We start from the raw sequence: 22,289 nt of genomic DNA on the forward strand, positions 1-22,289 counted from the left end.
GTCACCTCCAATCTAACTGGTCCCATCTGTGAGGCTCGCCTTTGCAGATGTTGCTAAACAGCATTATAAACCCTAGGAGCTCATGTGGAAGCCACGACCGCTTATGGATTACAATGTGGCCTATTCATAAACTATAAGTCAGCTTTGTTTTTCACTTCAGGGGGCGCCTCGGAAAGAATCCGATGCGAGTCTCAGATGAACAAGCAGCCCTATTGTCCTCCAAAATCTAAACTGGAAATGAGCAGTGAGACCATCTTCCTCTGCTGATTACAACCTCCTCCCTCGACAACAGAGGTTCCAGATTCAACAGTCCTGTGTGCAACATCACAGACATAGAAATAATGATTGTATCCAAAAAGAAATGCTTTAATAAAAGGAAATAAATACAGTGCTTTGGATGGCAGTTAAAATCCATTATAGGCCATTACAGGCATGGGTTATTGCACAGCTCTAAGGACAAACATAAAACACTTTTCCAGACATCCATTCAAAGTTAGGACAACAGTGTGAAACGAATTTCATTCAACACGCCCTAATTTAAAGGCTTAATCTTTCTCACCCCACGTCTGACTACATACGGCTGCAGGCCATGTTCTTTATTAACTTGTGGACATTTTGAAGAGCGGCAACACATCTGTGCTGAATTTTACTCGTTGATGGCTTCAGTCTGGCGTCAACAAGTGTGTCGAATCTACAAAACACTTAACAGCGGACATTTCCCTGATGCTTGTGGTGCCTTTAACAAGAAAAATATATACTTGTCGTTCAAAATGCTGTACATTAAATGCTCATACAGTCAAAATTACAATGCCTCGTCACAAAATTCTGTTGAATGCTCTCCAGTTAACCCGATAGTTTTTTTTTTTGTTTTTTTTTCCAGCAAGCAGAGTGAACACATTTGAAAATCTGTGCTTGAATCCTAAATTGAAAGAATTGGAAAATGTGCAAATTTCAAATATTTTTGGAAACACGGCCAAATCCCAAACACTGGCAGGAACATTGTTGTTATTGTCCCAATGTTGCGTCCACGCCTACAGTACAGTATTCTCCGTGTCTGAACCCCCACAGTGCGATTTAAAGAGGCAGAGGCAACAATGGAACGGTATGTTGCGTTAACACATTGAGGTCTCTAATAACGACATGCTTACTGTCCAGGTGACGTGTTGTAATCGCTTTCTGCATCTATAGACACGCTCAGCAAAATATGAATTAATAAAATCCCCACCGGGCTCTTTTTTTTTTTTTCCGCGCAGTTTGTAGCCGATGAATGCGCAGAGCAACAAGACAGATCAAACATAGCAACACGTCACTCTCCCTTGTTTGTCCCGACTGCTTTTGCGTTACCTATCGGGTCATCTCACCAAGGCAGCCAGGGTTTTAGTCAGTGGGCCTTTTGCACATGTAACAGACATTAAACACCAATAAATTGATTCCAGTTAGTGTCGGACCAGTAAGCAGAAGCCCTTGTGTGGTACAATAAAGCTGCAGCTTGCACCATAACAAATTAAAATAAGCTCTTCGATAACTATGATATTCCAACAAGCAGGACACAAATCAAAATTTGACACCGACAGTAATCACGGGTAACACCGTGAACATTAATACGAGGACAGTTCCATTTCTTCATCCATGTGTTTAAAAGGTTTTGCATTAGAAATCCAGAAACGATCACGAGTGGTTTTCTAGTCATAACAAAGTTTCTTGGATGCGTGTTGGCACTCTGCAAATGTTTTCTTGTTCCAACATCCATTTACTATTAATCTAATAGTGAGTAGGTATTCTAATTTCTGCAGGATTATTACCGCGACCGGCAACTAATATAAGCTCCAGCAGTAGTTTGTTTGTTTACACTGCTAAGGCAAAAAAAAAAAAAATCAAATCATTTTGCTGTTTCCACTTATTTTTCGTTTTTTTTTTTTTTTTTCCTTTCTGGAATAAATTTGTAAATAGTGTGCGTTAGGGAATTCACACAGTCGAATGACTGCCACATGCAGGTTTTTAGGATTAAAGAAACCCTTCTTTCACACCCAAACCAAAAAAGACGAGCTGACATATCCTTTGCTCAAAATGGGAAAGTTGTCAATCGGTCACAAAAAAGGCAAACAAGATACAATTAGTGTGCGATGCATTACAAAAGCCTAAAAATAAAAAATAAAAATATTACCCCGGGCCAATTACATTTTCACTGACAAGTTGTTAGCGTTACTAAACTCTAGCAGCTAACAAGCTAGACATACACATGTTATTTGGCCACAAGTTTGAATCCCATTTCCCATCCTCATGAGATCTAGGTTTTTTTTTTTTTTTATCCATGATAGCCTGAAAATAGATTGGAAAAATATTTCTTTCTTTCTTTCTTATTTTTTTTTTTCTTAACCAAAAATACATCTAAATACCACCGATTTCATTTGGATATCAATATAAAGATACGAGGACAAAAAGTGCTCTCCATAACTTAGCCTTAATATAGAAGCATGAATTTAGGTTTTAGGAATGTCACTCTCGTCTTGTAAATGACATCAATATTTTTTTTAAATCATGATTTGCACTTATAAACTGTAAGAAAATAACTATACATGTCCGCTGCTTGTTTGAGAGCGACGATTTGCCTCGTGTGGTTGTCCACCTCCGCATGTCACAGGAAATCTAATGCTGTTTTAATGAGACATTTTGTCCCTCGTATGAAAACAAAAACTGTACAGTTTTGTTTCAGAAACCAAAACATAAAAGAAGCTGACTCTGTAGTTTATAAACAAAAAAATAATAATAATAAAAAAAACTGGTGCTTTGCTTAAGTTAATTTGCTGCTCATCTGTTTCAGGAGTCAAACGATCTTAAATAGAGAAGAAAAACACAGGAACAAAAACAAATTAAAAAATAGCACTTTCGTTATGTCTTTCTTAGTATTGCCAAAACATTATTAAAGGGATAATGCCCTGGTTTTCCTTTTCTTTGTGTGTGTGTGTGTGTGTGTGTCAAAAAACTAAATAAATATTCAGCATGAGTAGCATCGTTTGGCTGATTTTGAAAGGCATTGCATTTGCTTGTTAGCATTCAGTTTTGACATGTAGCTAGACGTTTAAAGAAAAACCTACTTTTTTTTTTTGACAGTTATATTTCTCGCTCTTTTGTGCCAAAGAAAAAAAAAACAAAAAAAAAAACAGATCAGACAAAGAGCACGAAGCCTCGGTGACCGAGGGTCAGGCAAATGTGTCACAAGGCTCCAGCCCGAGTCTGCGGGAAAGCGGCTGGGTTTGAGCGAACGGGGAACTTATGGACACTTTATCAACAGGTTTAACGTTAAGGTGAAGATGAAGTCAGAGCTCTCTTCCCAACAGGTGCAACAAACTCCTACGCATCAGACTCATGACACCGTTTATTCCACGCGTATATGTACCTTCGGGTCGTACTGGCAAACGGTGCACCGCCTTAGGGGTTTTCCTGGTCCAACGCTGTCACCCTTAGGGTGCGCAATTGTGCACGAAAAACACCAAAAAAAAGAGACAAAAAAAAAGAAAAGCACATTTTAAAACGAGGTTTTGAGTCAGTTTCTTAATAATGATTCCCACGTGTTAAAAGAGCTAGGTCACAACGAGATGGAGGAAGGTTCTTCTTAGTGTATTTTAGAAGTTTATGAGCAAAAAAAAAAAAGAAAAAAAGAAGAACAAAGTCACTTTTTGAGCATGGTTGAGGAGAAGGGAAATGCCTCCAGTGTTACAAGTAATCGTTCAAGAGTGTGTGCGTGTGTGTGTGTGTGTGTGTGCGTGTGTGTGTGTGTGTGTGTGTGTGTGTGTGTGTGTAACAAATGTGCCGCCTCAGTCTGGCTCCTGGATATCTTCTGCTGGGTCGGAGGGTGTCGTCTTCTGCTTGTATATGAAGGTCAACAAGAAGAGAGCTATGTCATGTGAGCACCAGTATCCGGTGTGCGAGGTCACCGCCGACCAATAGCGGCTCTCCACCAGACCCTCTCGTAGCTCAAAGTCCACGCGCTGCTCCAGCTCCACTGCAGAACAGAGACGGAGTAGCGCGGCCATGAATTGAGAATCAACACCCTTTCAGAACCTGCTTTAAAAGTTAAAATGTGACTTTTGTGATCGTTTTCGTACTGAACGGGTCAGTAAACTTACGCGACGTGTCAGCGGTGGGTGAGGTGGGCCGAATCAAGCTGGAGAGGCCGTATGCTGACTGGCTTTCCGTGCGCTTCTGCTCCTCTTCCTCGGCGTTTGCTCCGCCCTCAAGTCCTAAGGACACCGAGGGCTGGCTGTTGGAGCGCGAGAACCGCGAGAAGAGGATGCCTCCAATGCCCTTCCCTATGCTCGCCGCTCCTATCGCGAGGGAGGTAAATTAGTTGGAATATGGTTAAAAAAAAAGAGAGAAAAAAAACCCCACAAAAGAATAATGTATTTATTGTATTTTCTACACAACAGGATAATAAAAATGTAGTCAACAATAGGAACCTATTCCCCTTATTGCCACATGATGGCACTGTTGACACAATGCTGAGACCAAAAGGAGCAGCTACAGTTCCCTCATTTCAAACACTGACCTCACAGAAGAAAATGGAAATGACTTGTACGGATTCTCACCAAGGAGAAATTAAATTTGTTCAATTCTCTCTCTGAGCTTTCATTTGTTGTCCCTAGTTGTAGTAACAGTCAATACCTAAAGATTATGTTCCAATTATTTAAAAGGAAATGTAGAAGAATAAAAGTTTCTAAAGTGTGATTTAAATGAGAACATCTACCACCTTTTTTGACACCTCAGGTACTTTTCATCCCAGATTCAGGTACTGTATGCTTCCTCATAAATTACCATTAAAATCTTTCCCAGATTGTGACGCCACAACTCTTCTAGTCATGGAAATACAAGAGCTTGGTTTGTTTTAGAAGTGAGAAAGAAAAAAAAAGATGGTTGTGCCGTACCCAGTATGCTGGCCTTGCCCAGACTGGTAATGGACTCCCCGTAATGCCTGCGTTGGAGGACAGGAGACGTACTCGGGCTGGGGATGCTCTCAGTGTCAGATGTCGGCTCTTTGACCGGGTTGAGGAAGATGGGCCGGATCTCATCGTAGGGAGCAGGGTTAGTGGCGCTACACCTGAGGAACAGAACAAACCCCAGATATTTATATCTTACATACTCTGGAAACATTATGAATGTTATGAATATAAGGGATAACATCAGGCGTTTCGAGGTTGAAGTTCCTACCAGTGTATTTGAACAGGTGCGACGTTGCTGTAATGTTTGAGGATGAGGGGCTCCAGTCTGTAGGCCTAAAGAGAGCAGTAAAAGTTCAGTTAATATAAAGAACATTGTTAATTTAGCAGAGCACAGAGGAGAATGGTAAGTCTATTCAATTCAATTTTAAGTCTAGTATAAACAGGAAACTTTTCCAAATAAAGCACATGGTCAATGAGTGTAAGCTGAGACAAAAATATTCTTTTGAAAAGACAAAAAGAAAAGACAATCTGACTTCCTGTCAAAACACTGAGTGAGAGAGAGCATTTGTCAAGAGCTGGGGCAATCAAGGGAGACTGACCACAGGGTCTGTGGGATGGAAGACATTGAAGAGCCTGCTGCAGATGGAGGTGGGCAAGATGTGGTTCTGGTGGCAGCTGGTACCAGGGCGGATCCCTCTGAGAGCCAAGAACACAGCCAGAGGAGAACCCACGCAGAAGAAGTTCTCTACCTGAGAGGCAACAGGTGCAAAGATGACCCAAACGTCCCAAAAGGAGTCTTTGGTATTAACATTGTAAAAAAAATGCTGACACCATTATTTATAATTTTACAGGAATGTCAAATTGTAATGGCGCATGTTAACATATGTGAGAATATTACCTTAAATTTGAGAGCCGGGGGTGCTGAAGGTTTAGAGGCTTCCAGTGTGACAAGTTGATTTTCCAGCTCCCGTAACCTGTAGAAAAAAAAAAACAAAAAAAAACAGTCTCCTGAACTATATACTATAAAAATAAATCCAAACATCTGACCTGAAAATCATCTGCAATACAATCATCAATAATATCCCATATTCATTAGCTAATGTTAAGTAGATATATAACCATTAAGAACAGAAACCTTTTCTCCTCAAGTCAGTCGTCAAACAACCCCTGCATCAGTCCGATCAATAACCCTTATTCCAGTAATTTCTTGTCTCACTAAGGTAATGGCACACACACTAAATGATACTGCACAATGGGTGGTGCATGTACTAAAGGGCTCTTCCCCTCCATTTGATCTTGAAGCTTTAGAATCACTCAGCAGCGCACACAAAACAAACAGAAAACCAAACTTGCCATTTAGAGAAGAGAGTGGCAAATTTAGGGAACGAAAAATAATGAAGTCCAATATAAACATCCAGCTATTTATTGTTTGGCAATCTGCTGCTGAGTAAAGTTACGTCTCAAGCCTCCCTGAGATCTTCTAGGCTTTCTACCCAAATCCGTGAGGATCTATACAAACCGCCTTTGAGAGTCACTGATCTACCTGTTTCTTGTGTGCTTCAGCTGCTCCAAAATGTGCCTCTCCTCGAAAGACATCCAGCGCAAGTCCAGTTCCTCCTCCACGGCGCGATGCTCCTGCAGACAGAAGCGCACGGGATCCCAACCTGTCATGATGTCATAGGTGATGACACAGCCGAGGGAGTGCGACACCATGGACACTTTGCCGCCCCTTTCCTCAAACTCAGGGTTCCGGGAGCAGAAAAGCGAGTAGAGTCTGTTCAGCTCCTGTGTTAGGCCCTTAGTAATCTGGACAGAAGGAGCAGGGAGGTTTTAAAGAGACGTCTAGGCTATCAGAGATGTCTAATAGTTTCCGAAAGTGTGTGACTCTCACTTCGTCGCGGTAAAGGGGGCTGTTGTAGTACATGATGTCCATGGCACTGCTGTTGAGAAGGTCTCTCAGTCCTCTCACTTTGTCTGGCGTGATTGAGTCTACCGTATCTACGGAAACACAAAGATATCGGCTCTTATTGTTACGAGGCTGCAAATTCTGCAATGGTTGGCAGCTGCTTCATAAAGCAAACAAAAGAGCCCCTATGCACACTGTCAAAGACACACACCTCCATCCAGTGCGAGTTTCGAGCGCCACTCGACAGGCAGGAACTCCACATGTTCTTCATTGTGCTCTGAAAAGTGCTTCTCCTCCATCTTCCTCACACCCTCCCGCAGCCTAAATGGACACACACAATAAAGCAGGTAAAGACTATGACGAAAACATTGCGCACACCCAATTTCATTTCTTAAGTGTATATTTGGTTTGACGTACACACAATGGCATGATTATATTGTCTGGGTCCCAGGGTTTTTTTTAATGACAGGTTCTGGGTGGCTGAGTAACATCCTGTGTGTACATTCAGCCTCCCTACAGACTGACGAGGGAGTCCGTGTTTGCACTCTTTCTCAGACTGGAATGACTGCTGGTAAAAGAAGAGTGACGCCCACTTTACTGCCCACTGATGCAGCAGCTTCTCTCGTGAGCCGATGTGGGGCAGCATTGGCTTACAGGACACACTTAAATACACAACGAGAAGGAGGGCGAGGTAGCTGTTAACATGTAATGGAGGCTGAGAGAGGCTTTTAGGTGACTGGGCTGTGAATGGGGAACCTAATGCAGGTTTTGACAGGACTATCTAGTGTGTCTGCAGGGAACTTAAACACTCAGAGGTTTGAGTGCTGCATTACAGAGATTTCTGTGCTGCACCCACAAGGCCTCCTTTGCGTTTAGGTTTAGCTGAACACATTTAGCCTGAAGATTTTAAACTTTGGAACTGTCAAAAGGTAGAAATCTGAAATTAATTTAGGTAAAAAAAACAACAACAACAAGGAACTGGCTAGACATGTCGGACTGATCTTCACTCTCCACTGAGGAAAGTGTGCTGTAATCCACAAGGAGATAGAAGGAAGGCTTATAGTGTTCTGCAGCTTGACTTGGTCTACTTTACCTGCTTAGTCGGCCTAAGCCAGAGCCGTGGTCCAAAGCCAACTTTGTGACACACATGGCTCTGGACCATACACTCTGTACTACTGCCTGCAGCAGAACTAAGCAGGGCCGAGCTGAACACAGCGGTAGGGCACCACAATCTTACACATAAAAGACAAGAACATAAAAAGGGGCGGCTTAAGCAGCAACTGATCTATATCCAATTCACAGCAGAGCTCCAGTGAGACTTAATCTCCTCGAAAAAAAAGGGATGCCGTGATGACGTGCTTTATCAGATTTCTAGGGGAGTGAGTACTGTGCTCCGCCGTTGTAACTTCCTCCCTACTAGAGGCTTGAGAACACAAGTACTGACTCATCAAAACATCAAATCCATAAAAGGCCTGTTAAAGAGAAAGCTAGCAGCATCAGGCGACATTTATAGTTTTATATGACAAAATTGTGGATTATTATTCTCTGCATTTGAGCCACCACCCAAATAAAATCGAAATAAATGGAATTTTATTTGTGTTGTTCAAAGCATCAAGAGTTACATTTGCCCCAGCTAACAGCACGGGTATGAAATTTGGATTGATGCAGTTGATGGAGCGAGTCACAGAGAGAGTGGCCCGAGTTGATTAAGTATGTACTTCATGTCAAGACAGAAATGTGTCACTAAAATCGGATGTTGAATAATTTCCGCTTGAACTGCTCAACTTGAATAGTTGCATCGAAAAATGAATTTGAATCACGTGTTGTAAATTTGCACAGCGTTTGTAAATTTAGTTTAAAGTAACACATTTCTGCCCACGCTCGTCCTGCTGCAGCGGACTTCACTGCGTTAGCGTGCATAGCGTTCCGGTTCTGTATTTGCTGCTGGTTGCAGTGCATGTTCCCTTGTGGTTTTATCAGCACATAAAGCCTTCCTGGGCATCGTAATAGGAGGAGAGGTGAAGAAAGGAAAAGCTTGCAGGTTGAAGTGTTAACCGCAAGTGGCTTCGGATTAACAAAGATGGAGAAAGAGAGTGACATTTCTGATTTAGTTATTTCACTAATATGACACTTGAACTCTTTCTGTAAATGCGCTTATGTAATTGCGAATATTTGTCAAGCAAAAATGTTACCTGGAATTACAACAATCTGCCGGACAGGTTTATATCCGAAACCTTTCATCATGAAAAACACAACACGGGGGTAAAGGCTTAGTCACGGAGGCCAGGGGAATTAACCCCAAGAAAAAACTATGGGACGATTTATAACCCTTTGAAGTAGCAAAATTGTACTCTGCTTTGTGCCAGCGACACAGAGACAAGGGGAAAATAAGGAAGTGAGCTGTGTTCATAAAAGCTGCAGACAAATACGTAACAGAATGAGAAGACAGACTGTTTCTGGGCAACCAGAAAATAAAAGAACAGGGGAAAAAAACAAAACTTTGTGGCATTTCAAACATCACATTACATCCCAGAAAGATTTGTTTTCACTATGTGCTTGTGGACAGGATTTGGATTTAATGCACGAATAAAATAGGTAAAAGATCTCCTTTTTAAATGTGTTCTAGCCTGATGACAGACTAATGGAATACAAATGAAAATGCTGTTATGATAGAAGAACATGCACAAAGGAAAGTCTGAAATCAAATCATCTCATGAAAGACTGCAACTCACATTCCAGTGTTTTTAATAATGCGGCCCTGATCCATCTTCTGTCCGATCCCATGAACTACAAAGACAATGTGAGTAGTCCGAGGAGGTCTGTCCTCCGGTGAGGCCTCCTCAACATAACCCCGATGGAGCCGGGTGCCACTGCTCGAGGCTGAAAGAGGAGTGAGGACAGGGTTAGATCTTTAGTTTAGAATAAGCGAGCTGTTCGCTTGTGAAAAGCCAATTATTGAAATTTCAGTATTTTCTGCACCACATTCCCGAAAAACACACTTCCACTGTGTTCACTAACAGGCTATAAATAGCTGAGTGATTGTGTTGAACGTAACGCGCTGTGCTGGGTCCAAAGAGGCCAGTAGGGAGACAGGGCGTCCTGCTGTGACTGGCCCGAGACGATGCACACTTATAACGTGCCTACAGGTCTGAGTGCGTGCGTCTTTATTTAGAATCTATAATCTAGTACAGGTGATAGGAGCCAACTGGGGCTTTTCCGTTATCGGCGTAGCACTTCACAGATATCCCTTCATTGAGCTATTCGTTTGTCTCAGAGATAGAGATAACCAGTAACAGCTCCTCCTCTTTAATGTACCGCAGAGTTTGGAGACAGTGCATCAGATTAGAGTCACCCATACAGGTCAAACATCAGACCTGGGGTCAAACTGAAGTTAACTTGAGCCTGGGACATTTGGCCAAACTGAGCCCCTGAAAATGGCACACGGGCGCTGCGTGATTTTCTGGGCTAATCCAGTTGAGAGACTGAACTGTACGCAGCCACGTTTAAATAAGAGTTAGTTAATGGTTGTTAATACGAGCAAATGATTGCACACTGCAAATACAGCAACAGGTACATCATCTGTGCATTAGATAGGCAGTGAAGAAGGCACGAGACGTGGACCGTCTGAAACCGGAAAACAATAAGGTTTTTTCAGGAAATGTTTGGTTTCACACAATTTAGGGCACCCCATTTCACTGCCGTTGATGCAACAGGCGTTTAGACATTTCCCTCCAAAAGCATTTATCTCAGGGTGGTGCTAGGAAAGTTTGGGGGACTATTAAATGTCATTAAAACACTGTTGGAAAAGTCTAACAGTTGTTATGATTTTCCCGTCTGGACCAAAGCATTGTCCCATTAATGTAATATAATAATCACACAATTGCTGGTTTATCACTTCACATATTTGTAGTGTAGTAGTAGTTATAGATCAAAATATATCTAACAGCAAATCATGTAATCGGTATACTGCTCTAACTGTCGGTTTCAAACTACGTCAGTGGTGACAAAACTACAAACACACAAGTACTGTGTGATTAAGAAACTGCTTGTCCCTCTTATCAGGAGGGAAGATGACCGTGAGTGATTACAGACCTTTGGAGAAGCCCAGTTTCTGAGTGACGGTGCGTGCAATTTTGGAGGTAGTGGCATCGCTGTAGAGGTAGACCTCGTCCACGCTGTGCCAGTCCACATGTGTCCGACTCAGCTTCAGACTGTGGATGGCTGCAGGAAGGCAGTGAGAGAGGAGTGAGCGAATGAATGGACAGAGGAAAGAGATGAGGCCGTTGGCAGACGGGTGTACGGAATTTAGTCAAAGAGGAGGGGAGGTCGGGGAACGGGAAGAAGGAGAAAGGTTCACTGACACAAAGGGTTGAGATTGCAAATTTCATAGACAGAGTAATGATTGAAGACACCAAGTTATAATAGCACCGAATGTAGTACAAAACAGCAAAAGTCTAGAACCAATCTATTCAAACAGCTCAATCAAATGCAGCGTGGAGCATTGATCTGCAGACAGAAAAAAAAACACATCAAACTATCACACACCGGGATTGCATATTTCGGCTCTTGCTTGTCGTCCTGCTTATATATTCATCAGATGGAGACATTTTATGCTCTTTTGATATCTAAATTCATTACATGTTTCTCCAGCTTGTTGTCTCAAAGTGTAATGCAGCGACTTGGGCAAGCAAGAGCAGAGGTATGGCTAGAGAGGAGACGCCGTTTGCTACATAAACTAAGAGCAATAAATGAAACTGGTTGACTTGAGAGTGTTATTTGTGCCTCTGCTGCATGTCCTTAAAAAACACCCTGTTCAGTCGGGTTCATTTGGACGAGTTTGGTGCAGGACTTTGGAGCTCGTCCAGTGCGCAGTCACGGCTCTTTGTACTGCTTTGAACCAAACTGGGGATTAAAACCCTTAAGAACCGGGTAAAGTTCTGCACTAAGAACATTTTCCAGACAGTGTTTCATTTGGAACTCTTAATAATACAGCCCCACAACCAACGCAAGAGTAAAAGAAAGAGTGTTGTATTACCATGAAGCTGCTGAGAGCCTAAATTTACAGGATGACTTTTGTACATGCCGTCATACAGCGGTGGAAAAAATGACTGCTAAATCTTGTGTCATGTGTCAGACATGTGCTTCCTCTTCCTGGTGTTTCTTCTTATTATTCATCCTGATACATTTGGACATTTATCAGACATTCTTTGGCCAGATCAACGGGGTAAGAAATTTAGGTCTTTTTCTCGTCATGAATTAATGAAACAAGATATATTTCAACCGTGCCCATGTGTTTATGAGTCACATGGTGGAGGTCCTCTGTCGTCAGGCCGGCCAATTTCCTCATTAGACAAGCGTGACTGGTGGGTAATGAGAGGCCAAGCACTTATTGCACCCGGGCTGAAACCTTCTTACTCTGAGTTCAACCAGTGTGGAAATGAATGGCTGCCTCTGAAAGGTGAGGACGAGCAGAGTCTGGAAGGAGACGAGGTAAAATCACAAGCGAAAGTCAAATGTGGACAAAGGGATTGGACATTGTTTTTCCCCCATGTCCTGATACACTTGTCAGGTAAGGTATTTGGTGGCACGGACAGTTTCGTTGGTCACACATTTCCACGTATCTTTGCAGATCCTCAAATGAAACCACTCAACAGCAAAGGAAACGTACTGTATGCTTTACTTCTACCACCACACGAAACGACACTAACCCACTCTGACAGCAGCAGAAAAAGGGAACAATCAGCTCTTCTGAGAAGAGGACCTTTCACCATCCAGCCCGGCTTCATCTCAAACAGTTGAAAGTGGTCTCCTCTCCTCTTACACCTACTGCAAATAGGAGCGAAGACACATACAGATACAGCGTAGGGTGACGCCACTTCAGACTGTTGAGATTCATCTGCAGCTGGGTCCACTGTAAAACAGGAGTTATTTGTCCAGCTGGAACAGAAATGATATTGAACTTCCCCAGTTAGCTGGTTTTATTTATATCAAATAGAGTGAAAATGTGGCCAATGGGATGGAATGATACTTCGGGGTCGTCCGAGAACACTCCCTGTTTTACAATGAAAGCAGTGCATTGTGAAAGGAAGGGGAAATAGGAGGGGATCGAAATCAACTTGTCCAGACAAGCTGGCAGTCAACCGAGAGGGAGTTCCCTGATCTAAGTGCTCTAATACGGCTATGGAGAATTACTGAAGGACCCAGGACGAGGGAGAGCGCTAAGAAGGAAGGGACGTGAAGGACGCGACAAAGGATAGGAAGGGACTGTGTTAACTACTGAAGTTCAAGAAATGACGTGAAAGAGAGTCTAGGAAAACCACAAGAAGCTCCTGGAAGAGGAGGAGGGAAAGTGATGAAAACGTAGGGCTTTTTCAAACTAATATCCAACAGATGGAATGATGAAGGCCTGAAACTGAGACATTTGTTTTTGAACGTACAGTTCTTCTTGGCTATGGCGGGACAAACATAACAGCTAGATTTCATTCATCAGATTTTCTGCGTCAGGACAAGACATATTTGTTCATGTAATATTTGCTAAACAGAACCATGGTGTGCTGCAATACTTTAAAATCAGGTAGTATAAAAACAGCTCTACATTCTGCGCTACTTTGCAGACGAGGCTTTGGGTCAATGATCACTTGGATTTTCTACAAGATGAGGACACAGACCCCCAGACTACTCTATTCAATGCACCCAGAAGTAAGACAGTGATGGACCTCAAAGAGGGCGACTCTACACAACATGTTAAGGGCTATAATAGTAAAGGGCCACAATGGCTCTTCTGTTTGGCTCTTCAGTTGTGCTAGGCTCTCAACAGAGAGCTTTGTTCATTGACCTTAGAGTGGGAACTGGTGATGGTGGTTCATTAAGGATACAATACAGTCAAACTACCAGAAGAAATGCGAGAGAAAGAGGGAGACAAGGCTGGGGAGGTGTAAAAAAAAAAAAAAAAAAAAGTAAAGCAGAGTGGCTTTTTTGAGGACCTGCTTATTTACTCCAGGTCCGCTGGTTTAAGGGGTCTTGCCCTAGTTGAGTGAACCATGTTGTCTACTCACTATTCCAGCATGGAGATGAGAGACAGATACACACAGTATTCCCCCAAAAAGCAGTAACAGCAGTAGTAACAAACTCTGGGTGACAGCACAAAAGGAAGAAATTCTAGCAACTAGGCCCAGTTAAGGCTGCAATGGAGAACCGAGAGAAAAGCCATTTGAATACAACCATGTCTAACTGAGCCCAGGTCTAGCTCTAATTATTAAGCTTTCAAAAGTCTGAACCACAAAAGGAAGGAAAATCTAGAGACCTAGGGTCTACAAGGAAGGGGGTACAAGCTAGAAGCTAAGACAACGAGTTAAAAAAAAAAAAAAAAAACGTGTTATTTTACAGTACCTTGGCAGCGTTTGCGCTTGTGACATGTGGTTTTAGCACTCGTCTGATATCCGCTCCATTTGAACAGAAAGGGGAGGTAGAAAGGGGGCAGGTGGGAGAGAACTAACAACCAACAGAGAGTGAGTAATGGCCGTAACCCTGGTGTCAGTCACACAGACTGCCGCTGTCATCGCTCCTGAACAGGTCAATCTATCAAGCAGCGCTGCAGTCAGGTTACCGCTTCAACCAGGACAGACAGGGAGTCTGCTCTGGTTTACGGCAGGCACCCAGTGGCTGCAGGAAATAGAGCCGAAACAGAGCTCGGGTTTAAAGTTAGGATGAGCCTAGAGCCCCAAATGCAGCGCTGTTTGACGTGCGATGCCTTCGATGACCGAGGCAGCGTCTTGTTTTACACTCATCACAGAAGTCGTTACCGTGTCTAAACATGCCGTGAAGTCAAATCCCCATTTCTTTTTTGCGTTTGTGTAACACACACGTCTGACAGCATTTAGCAGCACTCGTATTTCCATTTGGCTGAATGAATGCTTTACACTGTGAATTTTATAACCGCTTTATGGATGCGATGTTGAAAACCCACTCATAAAATGGAAGAACCATACCGACTACAATCATACAAAATCATCGGTACAAGTATCCGAGAAATTATCTCTATTATTCATTTGACTTTGAGGAGATGATGTAATCTTTCTCTAGGGAGAAATGCCAGTGCTTTCTAACTTATCTAATACTTAAAGGGAAGAGTCTGCAACAGGCAAATATAGTTGTGTGCTCGGCTTTTCAAAACATAATAACAACTTAAACATATGTCAACTGAGAGACAGAAACAAAAGTTAGGTTATACATAATGTTTTGTTATTGTCTGCAAGTGTTCCCTGTATCAAAATGATTAGTAATGTTCATCTTTTGTATCTTAATCTAAATAATTAACCAAAAAGTTGAATCAAATTAGAACAAAACAGAAGCTCTGGAGATGTGAAATTACTGAATCAGTTTTCAAGGGAGATGTCTTGACGTGACATTTAAAAAAAAAAAAAGGTCTCCGCAGAATTTGTTAGTCAAATCTGTGAAACTCCACAAGTCTCGTATCTGACTAAATCATTCAAGCCGTGGATAACACAGACATCAGACTTGCAAATGTCAGCAGTGCTTCCCTCAGCAGAGGTGAAAGGCTGCGGAGGAGGAGAGAACTGCTGAGTGAACAGGAGGTTTGTTTTCTGTGAAAGCTATTAGCAATGTCCGTTTGGGCATTACAGCACTGATGGATCCATTCCGAAATAAGTGCTCTCTAATGGCCGGGAATATCCACTATACACAGAATCGGTACGTGGAGGTCATAATGAACTCGTAACCTGCATTTGTGTGGTATCTTATGATGTATAAGTATCCTGGGGGGGTTGGATCAAACCGTGAGGTCCACCTGAAGGAAACTGAGCCACTTCCGATAATTACAACTCTCCTGTGACAGTGAGAAGGAAATTTAGACAATCGGATAGTTATCAACTGTTCAAGACTGTTGCCACTTGATGACTTAAAACACATTTTGGTCATCAATCGTGCGATCTGTTCCCAGTCTCATGAACGTGCAGCATAAACAAATAAGCTCGTAGGCCTTGAATACCTAAAAATAAAAACATACATTCAATGTTGACAGATGACACTGCGTCCAGCCTGCTGGCTTCATTTTTCCCTGACGTCTTTCAAGTCTGACAGGCTGGGACACACCCGACAGTTTCGCCGCTGGTTCACTCCTCTATACACGCAGATTGTGCACGCTTAAAGTGAATGGACGGGATCTGCTTAATTTTTTTTTATGTCAAAAGCGCTGAAAGATTACAAATACCATTCCCACAGACGGGCTTAGATTATGTTAAGAAATAGTTTTTCTGATCAGAGTTGGCCAAAAGATGTAAAAACATGAAAAGAAAATGTATAAACTCCACTGATCCATGAATTATTTGTGAAGCCCTCGTAGAGATTTTGAGCTTCTGTATCTGAAATAAGAGTTGCTGCCGCCCTTCTGATGCCACAAGTTCACTGGCTTTCTCCCGGCTCAAACGGCAACAGATATTCTTTAAACACGGTTACAAGCAGCAACACTGAAACATTAATGAGGGAAGACGAATTTGGGACGATAAAGAGAATTCTAAAATATCGAAAAGTATACATTTCAAGCAGACTTTGAATCTCGGTTTAAGGGAACCATAAGTGAAAAACAATTTAGCACTTCCAAGTCCACAAAACCCATCGAGTCGACGCGTATTTTTTATTTTACAAACATTGTGAAAGCTCTGCAGTGGAAGCTCCCACTGTTCATTTGACAATACCGCAAAAAGTCACCGGTCTGTCTTTCGGTGGATGAACTGCATCGTGAATTAGTGACACTTTGAAATTTTGCGTGTCGATCGTCCGCAGACAATCGTCAGAAACAGGACGTCCACGCGCACCCGGTACCTTCCAGTAGTGAAGGAGTAGACGGCAGAGAGACGCGAGCGGTAGCAGGGGAGACGCATGTACTGTAGCTCGCTCCCGTTGCGAGCCTTATTTATCAATTGTTTCACGCGGTTCGAGGTAGCCTCATTATGGCTTTCCGGCGTTTTGAATTATCGGTTCCGGGATGAAATACTCTTCGGCAGAGGCCGCCTGCGACGACGACCCACGAGGTGAGCGAACAGGATCTATCACTCGGTTTGCTTTCATGCTCTGCTAAATATAGACGCGGCAAACAATCTGCCAACAAAGGCAGCAGGACCTTTCCGAGCAGGAACTGAATGTTTCCAATCCACGTATTACATATGGACACGGGGGCAGCAGGCATGGAACCTCGCCCCTACTTTTCTCACTGTGCCCCCAAGGTGGGTAGAAATATGCAGCGCTACCCCTCCGCGCAGTAACACAAGTCGCCTGCTGGACAAGTTGAGGTCATGTGATCTGCGTGCTGTGCAACGGAGGGGGGCCTTCAGGCGTCACAAAGACTATTTGTGTGCCCCTGCACTGCATTACAAACGCACCGGGCAGATAATCCGCCAATGACGCCTCCGTCCTCTGTGACTTCGTACACCTGCATCCGTACACGTCCACATCTTCTAGTGTGGGCGCGCAGTTTACGAGTGACTTTACGACTCGGTCGGTTGGAAAAGGGCCGACGGCGGCCAGACGACGGCGCTCTGAGCGTACAACGCAAATGGTGATTCGACGCAAGTGGCCCGCCCGAGTGTAATCACCGGACCTCTGCTCCGCTGATGGCTTTTATTTGTGGGCCTTAATTCATTCTGAGCAGAGTAGAGGGTCGCGACCGTGTCAGCGCCCGCAACATGCGTCTGCAACCTGTCCACGGTCTGACTCGGGCGTTCTGTTCCGAGTCACAGTGCGTCATTAAGCAGTTGTCATTCAAACGCAGCCAATCAGAGTCACAGGCACTAAGCGTCATTACATTTGAATTGCCATTCATCATGTCGTCTAATATGTTATTAATATAGTATTTTAGTGTGAACGCTCCAGATTAACCTTGATGATGTTTTGCGTCGTGGTTTTACAATGAAGCCTCAACACTTTTTCACTCTCCTTAACGGCCGCCGCATCTTTTTCCTCCCTGCTTCGCTCTGTTTATCTGCTACATTCACACACCCACGCATTCGTCACCACTGAAGGTCCTGTAGATCTGGCTGCCTTAAGGAGACTGCTGAATCAAAGAAGCCCTTTCTTTTTTTTGCCTTTCACAGCTAAGGTCTGCTACATTTTGCCCCGAGCCAGCCCTCAGAGGGGTGACGCGCCAGAACGTACGAGCTGCACCTGCTTTTACGCTGGAAGGATGACACAACAAAAACCTCTATACATACATACACACACACACACACACACACACACACCTGCCTCACTCATTTCTCTTGACTGTGTCGATACTACAGCCGGCAGGACTGTCTCATAACTCATCATTTATGAGTCACAATGCCTTTCCTCTGGTTTTATTGTGAAGATGGCGACTTACTTTTTAATGGAGTTTATAACTAATAAAAGCCTATGGGAGCATTTCCTCACTTTACTGCCCTTACACGCTGCCATAAAGGTGGGGTTTTTTTGTGTGTGTGCAAGATGCTGCCTGCCTGGCTGGAATAAAATGCAGTCCGGTGAATCCAAAAAGGAACAACGTGTACTTGTGTTTTGGCTTTCGTTTCAACCCCCACCCCCCCAACTACATCCTGACCCCACAACAACATTCACTATTAAATTTAGTGATAATCGATCGTGTTTATTTCCCGAGAGCATAATTACAAGAATGGATGCTTCAGTGCTGTGTTGTTCAAAGAGCCGATACAGTTTGCAGCTTTCAACGTTTCGAACGTCAACTTGCACTAAACTCAAAACTCTTCTCCCCTTGCCCGTCCCCGGCGCTCACCGTCTTTGCTGTCAACGGTCCTGACGACCAAATCCGTCTCAAAGGTGTCCTGCATCTGTTGCCCGCGGAAATGGCTCAGGTGCTCCCGCTCAATGAGTTCACTCTCCTCCTCCTCCAACGGCAGCCAGGTACCGTCAATAAACCACTGGCCTCTCATCACGGGAATGTGGTCTTGTTCTGTGAAGACAGTGACGGCACTGATTAAGTCGCAGATGTAAAACAATAACTTCATTGTACAGATAGACTTTTGTTGTTTTTTTGGCTGGGGACAAAAGAAGACACAATATACCTTTTCCTTTCAAATTGCTGTGCGTGAGTAAAGTAGAAATCAAAGCAAAAAAAGTTACTCCAGTCACTTTTGGTGTTCTGGTCCACGTATACCGATTTCCATTTAACTCAAAGAGTCTGACAAATCCAGGAGGGCCGAGTCTCAGCGGAGCGAGGCCAGGTTTGATTACAGTCACGACTGACATCACCGACTGATTCTCTGGTGGTGTGATAGAAAATCTTAAATTAGGCACGCTTTGCAGAAGACAGGGCCTTTTCTGCACGGAGTCATCGGGACAAAAAAGAAAACCCACATCAGCATATATATTTACAGACAGAGTGGCCCACCACAACGCTGATATCAAGACAGCTAGAGACTCAGTAGAAACCATTCACTCCTTTTTTTTTTCTTTTTTTTTTTTAAAGGTGGTTCACTCCTGGTTGAAGAAGATAAGCTGGCACACAATGTCACCGTGATATGAACTCCGACCTGTTCACCTTGTTTGCGAAATACGTCAACAGAAAGAGAACAATGTGCCAAATCCTTTTTCAAAAACCTTGTGGTTTAGTTGAGTAATTGTCCACATATTTGGACGTTTTGCTTCTTGGGTTACAGCCTATCAACAATCCTTCCACAGCTTCTGTTACATTCAACAGAACTCTTGCTCCTTTTCTCAGATATGCTTTTGATGACTCCTCTCAAGTCTCCTTTTTGCGTCAGTATCTCAAAAGTAGCACATCAAGGTTTTTAGGTGATAACGTGGCATGTGTGTTGGCTTTGGCGTAGACCAAGCTGAAACAGTGCAGTTCACTGTGCAGCGGAGGTCTGAATTGACTACAAAGGGCTTAAAAGTACATCCACAGCTTGAACATTCAGGAAAGTAACATCTTCTCTAGATGTCACTTAACATTAACCTTCAAAAGAACCAGCAACCCCTGAACCTTTGATCGCGGTCGGGTTTTCCGAGGCTCTCCAGCGACCGCCTTCGTTTGTTCTCTGCCTTTTCCTGGAAATGTCCATGAATTAGTTAGTGCAGATCAGCTGAGCCCAGTAGACTGATAATGCACCCTGAACGCTGAGGCTGTTTAATTAGTTGGTCATTAAAAAACAACAACAACAACAACAACAACTGCAAAACAATGCAGGACTCTGCAGTTAACTGAACCGGTTTGACCTTTAAACTTTTATAGGAGAATTGATGGCTGTGGTTTGTAGTTGAGTCTTTGATTGTGAGTGGACGTGGGCCATTAATCTGGATGCCGTCAGCCATTATAGTGCAGAATATAAAGTCGATAAAGTAACACGTGAACACAACGGGAATTTCTCAATGATGCTTCTGGGACTTGCAAACATGGGAGCTGCATAATGTGTGTGACTGATATGCAGAGCAGAAATATGGTTTTACAGAGCGTGTTTGTGATTAAAAACTTACGCTTCCAGTAGACGGGATAGCATTCCCTCTCTTTGACGTCCACCTCGTAGAGCCCTCCCCTGACACACACGGGGTCGACGTTGATTTCAATGCCGAGAATGTCCCTTTCGTCAGAGGACACGGTGGATGTGTCCAGGGACCCCCGGCCTCCGTGCACGCTGCTGGTCCTCGTCTCTACTGGCACCGCACCGTTCAGTCCTTTACAACCGCCGCCGCCCCCCTCGCCCTCCTCGCCCCGCTCCTCCTCCTCCTGTCCCCCGCCGCCGCCGACGACCCGGGAGCCCGTAGCAGCGGGGTTCAGCTCGCAGTACTTCCGAAACGCGAGCTCGATGTTCAGCGAGTCGTGGCCGAGAAATGGCTTCCAAGTTTTCTTGTCCTCCTTGTAAAACCACCGCACCTCCTCCGGACCGAGCTCCGTGACCACCTCGCTGAACCGGTGCCTGGAGCTGTTGGACCGGGACCTCTTCCTCCTGTCGAACAGCGGACCGGCGCCGCCGCTGCCGTCGTTGTCGCTGTACTCCAGAGAGCCGCCGTCGAGGTAGCAGCCCCCGGGGGAGCTCAGGTCCAGCAGCAGCGCGTCCTGGGCGCTGCGGTGTTTGGCGTGGAGGAGCGGCAGGTGTCCGTCCGACAGCCCCGGCTGGACCGAGGACACCCCCGCCCGCATCGAGTCGTCCGCGAGGCTCAGCTCGTGACAGCACGAAAACACATCGCTCCCCAGATCCCACCGGTTGTTGTTGTCGGTCGCGTCGACACCGAGAGACGAACCCTCCGCCGCTTTGCTCGCGATGTTGTTGAAACCGCTCATAACTATCGGAGCCAGGCAGCCAGCCCTCTCCCCCCCCTCTCCTCTCCTCTCCCCGCCCCGCCTCACTAGTACCTCCTCGTGCGCGTTAACTTCACCCCGACGACGCCATCCCCGACTTCAGCTATCGTCGCGGTTCGCATTAGACAGCGTTACATTCAAAATGTCCAAATTAAAAGACCCGCGGACGAGATCCGGCTGCATGTCCGCGAAGCGCCGCCGCGGCTTTGTCGACGACACTTATAGCTCGCTGGCTAGCTTTTGCTAAGGTAACGAAGCCGGTTGGAACTCGCGTTGGAGGAAGTCTGCGACCGGGGGGAGAGAAAAAAAAACAACCAAAAAAACAAATTCACCCGTTTTCTTCTCCTTTAAACAACACAAACCGACAGCGAACCACTTCCCCGTCATCGAGTCGCTTCGGTCCGGCGTAACGCTGCAAAGTCGCCGTACTTTTCGGAGGGCTACCTGCGTCTCTGTGGAATTTCAGACTCGTTCGTTGTCCAAACAAAATCTCGCATAGAGACGCTGCTGTAGTACGCGTGTGGACGCCTTTTGACAGCTGACGCACACGGGTCACGGGATCCACTCGTGAACGCGCACGTCGATAAAATGCGCGACCATGACAACTTCATTCTTTTTTTATTTTTTTCTTTTTTTTTTAAAAATGCGTTGTTCTGAACGTGACTCTAGAGGGAGACAAAAACCTACTAATCGTCATCGGCCTCGCTTTCGTCGCTGACGACGTGCGGTGACTTAACTTTGCCCACTAGAGGGCAGCAAAGCTCTATCTATATTTAAAAAAATAAAATAAAAATAAATGAACACCGAAGTACCGGCTGGTCTGCTTCCCTTGTTCAGGAGGGATTAGAGTAGGTTTACTTTCTAAAAAAACAACAACACACATTTCTAGTCAATAATAGGAAGAGTTCAACACCACATCAGTGAAAACTTTGTTACGGCTATAAGATTTAAAATAAGCGGTGTTGGACAAAGTATTCAGAGCCTTAAAAGTACCAAAACAGCAATGTAAAAGTACTTCATTACAAGTAAAATTGCTGCACTGAAACCTTATAAAGTACACATATTTAGGTATTAGCAGCAGGCTGTAGATAAACCGGACTCGTATATTATATGCGCATCGTTTGATGCGTGTTACTGTTGG

General features: G+C 44.2%; 2 protein-coding genes across 3 annotated transcripts in view; both read right to left on the reverse strand.

The window, feature by feature from the left end:
- Positions 1 to 3,415, reverse strand: part of fermt2 (FERM domain containing kindlin 2) — a 44,187-nt gene extending 40,772 nt beyond the window's left edge. Inside the window, exon 1 of the mRNA XM_069707164.1 lies at positions 3,398 to 3,415. The gene's annotated coding sequence lies outside the window, so the exon portion shown is untranslated. The remainder of the gene's footprint in view (positions 1 to 3,397) is intronic.
- Positions 343 to 21,173, reverse strand: ddhd1a (DDHD domain containing 1a). 2 transcript variants are annotated; one of them, XM_069707160.1, is made up of 14 exons: positions 20,326 to 21,173; positions 18,626 to 18,802; positions 14,233 to 14,334; positions 10,936 to 11,064; positions 9,576 to 9,723; positions 7,055 to 7,164; positions 6,829 to 6,935; positions 6,481 to 6,743; positions 5,836 to 5,911; positions 5,537 to 5,686; positions 5,206 to 5,270; positions 4,923 to 5,095; positions 4,128 to 4,325; positions 343 to 4,003 (listed from the first exon to the last, which is right to left on the reverse strand). In XM_069707160.1, exons 1-14 carry the CDS (start codon positions 21,128 to 21,130, stop codon positions 3,816 to 3,818), a joined length of 2,691 nt encoding a protein of 896 aa, XP_069563261.1. In that variant the 5' UTR covers positions 21,131 to 21,173; the 3' UTR covers positions 343 to 3,815. The 2 variants fall into 2 exon arrangements, with proteins under 2 accessions (XP_069563261.1, XP_069563262.1); XM_069707161.1 differs by lacking the exon at positions 14,233 to 14,334.
- Positions 21,174 to 22,289: the final 1,116 nt, after the last annotated feature.

Source organism: Brachyistius frenatus, unplaced genomic scaffold, assembly GCF_029030835.1.
Source record: "Brachyistius frenatus isolate BFR_SWC_R1_liver_20210118 unplaced genomic scaffold, ASM2903083v1 Contig_67, whole genome shotgun sequence".
NCBI lineage: Eukaryota > Metazoa > Chordata > Actinopteri > Embiotocidae > Brachyistius > Brachyistius frenatus.

Excerpts from the sequence above, each read along its gene's own strand:
- ddhd1a (XM_069707160.1), bottom strand. The coding sequence starts at position 21,130 with ATGAGCGGTTTCAACAACATCGCGAGCAAAGCGGCGGAGGGTTCGTCT. Across the intron at positions 5,687-5,835 it reads CCCCGGCTCTCAAATTTAAG|GTAGAGAACTTCTTCTGCGT; the intron begins GTAATATTCTCA and ends GTTGCCTCTCAG. Across the intron at positions 5,271-5,536 it reads TCCATCCCACAGACCCTGTG|GCCTACAGACTGGAGCCCCT; the intron begins GTCAGTCTCCCT and ends TGCTCTCTTTAG.